The 2,873-nt window shown below is 22.5% G+C and overlaps 1 protein-coding gene across 1 annotated transcript; it reads left to right on the forward strand.

Annotated features, from left to right (window-relative positions):
• Nucleotides 1-1,028: 1,028 nt before the first annotated feature.
• Nucleotides 1,029-1,463, forward strand: LOAG_14227 (hypothetical protein; the record flags this gene model as incomplete). The annotated part of the gene is made up of 2 exons (XM_003149726.2): nt 1,029-1,302; nt 1,453-1,463. The coding sequence occupies 2 exons, from the start codon at nt 1,029-1,031 to the stop codon at nt 1,461-1,463; spliced, it is 285 nt and encodes a 94-aa protein (XP_003149774.2).
• Nucleotides 1,464-2,873: the final 1,410 nt, after the last annotated feature.

Raw genomic sequence — 2,873 nt, forward strand, 5'->3', positions numbered from 1 at the left:
CATCAATCATCATCATCATCATCATCAATCATCACCATCATCATCATTATCATCATCATTATCATTATCATCATCACATACATATTTCGCTGATATCTTTCATGATTTTCAAATTTTTTTAAAAAAAATTTTGGTTTATTCTTTTTGCATTTTTAATTGATAATATTTTTCATGATAATATTTTTTATTGTTTATTTATCATATGAAACTACTCTGTATCAAGAAAAATTAAAATTTCAAAGATTTTTTTTGCTTTTGTTCTTTTTCTTTTTTTTAATATTTTTTTTTCACACATTTTCTTCATTTCAATTTTTCCTTCTAAAACCATTATCGTAGTATTATCTAAATCATCATCGTAATATTATTAATGTAATTTATATTACCATCATTATTAGCATACTATCTTAATGTTATTAATAAAATTTATATTACCATCATTATTAGCAATATTTAAAAATTATTTAAATGCAAATTTATCAATCATTAGTTGTTGAAATATTCAGAATATTATTAACATTCGAAATATTTATTATAATCTTGAAATTACCAAAAAATATCTTTGATTGACTTTTTTCTTAACACTATCATTAAAACTATCACTACTATGCTATCAATACGACACTAATATATTATGTTGATATTTTTGTTTTAAAAAATCATTTTGCAATCATTTTGTTATCATGAGAAATTATCATGATCATTGCAAAATTAATGCTGTTATAATCATTTTTATCACTATGCAGTAATCATTGTTATCATGCAGGAATTATCATAGTCGTTTGATTGACTTATACATTAATGATAATCATCATTTATTAATTGTTGGTTTTCAAAGAAAATGCAAAATGTTAATTGCTTGTAATTAGTAATTGATTGCAGTATTAAATAAAATTAATTTTAACATTTTTTTTTTAAAAAATAAAAATTCAATTTATTGTATAAAATACCATAAAATGTTCACATTTCAGATTTTTGGTGCATTTCTTTTTTTTTAATATTTTAAAAATTTTCAGTTTATTTCTATGAAAATGACATCAGAATTGTTGCATAATGGAAATAATATTTCATCCCAATCAAATTCATTTCGTACGAAGAATACGGTGGAAACAATTATGGTCAAAACAAATAAAACCGGTGATATGTTAAGACGAAGTGGTGATAAACAACAGACGATAACAAATATCATTACAACAACCAATAGCAATAGTGGTAATAGTAGTAGTAATAGTAGCAATACAACAAAACAATTGATGCATCATCGATTTACTGTTGATGATATTTTATCACCATTGAATAATATAGGTAAGTTATATTATTGATTTCATTATAATACAGGTAAAATAATTTGATTCAAGGTAATTGAGTGGATAATATAAATAATTCTGTTTTAATATAGGTAAGTGATATCATTGATTTTTTTATAAGTAAATAATATTATTGATTTCATTACAGTATACAGGTAAATAAATATGGACAAATAATATTGTTAATTCCATTATAATATAAATAATATTACTAGTTTTATTATAAAAAAAAGAAAGAAAAGGGAAAAGATCAAATTCTTTTTTTTTGTAAAAATTTTATTTTTTATTAATTAATTTAATTGGGAAAAAAGAAATGAAATAAATTTTTTGAAAAATTTTCAACTTGATATTTGGTGACACATAAAAAAATCTTTAACACAGTTGGAAAAAAAATGAGAAAATTAAATTTTTTTCTTTTTTTTTTTTCAACAATTCTCCAATCTTCGATGATATGTTTAATATGAAAAATTTACTTAACCTATTTATAACAATGAAATAGTATGAAGGACATTTTTTTTTTTACATCAATTATTTTGATGATTGCAAGAATTTGCTTAAATTTACGAAATGTTAAATTATTTAACAAATTATTACAATTGTTATTGTTGTTTAAAAATTTAAATATTAGCTCATCCAAGTTATTCACCGCAATTTATCAGCCAAAAAAAAAAAAAAGCGACAAAGATACAAATAATTTAAAATAGAAATTTCAAAAAATCATATCTTAAAAAGTTTTGCTTGTAAAATTTATTGCTAAAAGATAACATGAAGAAAAATCTTCCATTTGAAAAAAAAAAACCTTAAATTTTCAAATTTCATTCATCACCAATAAAATAAATCATTATTTTGTAGATTTGATTTTAAAAAAACGAAAACAAATTCCACCCAAAAAAAAAAATTCAATTTAGAAATTTCCAACTCGAAAAAAAAAGAAACAGTTATTCGAGAGAATCTCGTTGTTTTTTTTGTTTCTTTCTAATTTCCTTCCAATTCATTTTCGTTTTTTTTTTCCTCGTATCCATCTCCTTCCGCGATATGATCTCCCATACAATTTTGCAAGCGATAATTTCCCGGTATTTTTTTTGTGTCTAATTTTCCAAGCATTAACTTCAGTATTTTATTCCAAAAATTTTACCCGAAGAAAATCCATCTTCTACCGCGGCATCTCTCTTCATCCGATTTTTGTAAGTTATGATCTCTGGTATTTTCTTTCACCCAATTTTGCAAATGATGATCCCAAATATTTTCTTCTAACTAATATTGCAAATGATAATTTTCAATATTTCATTCTAAAACTTTACCCGAAGAAATTTTCAATCTATCAATTTTTTTAATCACAATCCATTTTCCTTTCACTCCGTGATATATTTGCTTCATCTGATTTTATAAATGATGATCCCTGCTATTTGTTTTTTTTTTTCCCAGTAATGATGTCCTGAAAAATAACAACAAATTTATTCATTGTAATCCACTCTTAAAGCATATTTCAACAATATTACAAATGACAAATAATCGAATAAATTTCTTGTCGGTTTCTTTTATGTTACCGTAAAAAAAAAAAAAAAAAAA

Source organism: Loa loa (assembly GCF_000183805.2).
Source record: "Loa loa unplaced genomic scaffold supercont3.256, whole genome shotgun sequence".
Taxonomy (NCBI): Eukaryota; Metazoa; Nematoda; class Chromadorea; order Rhabditida; family Onchocercidae; genus Loa; species Loa loa.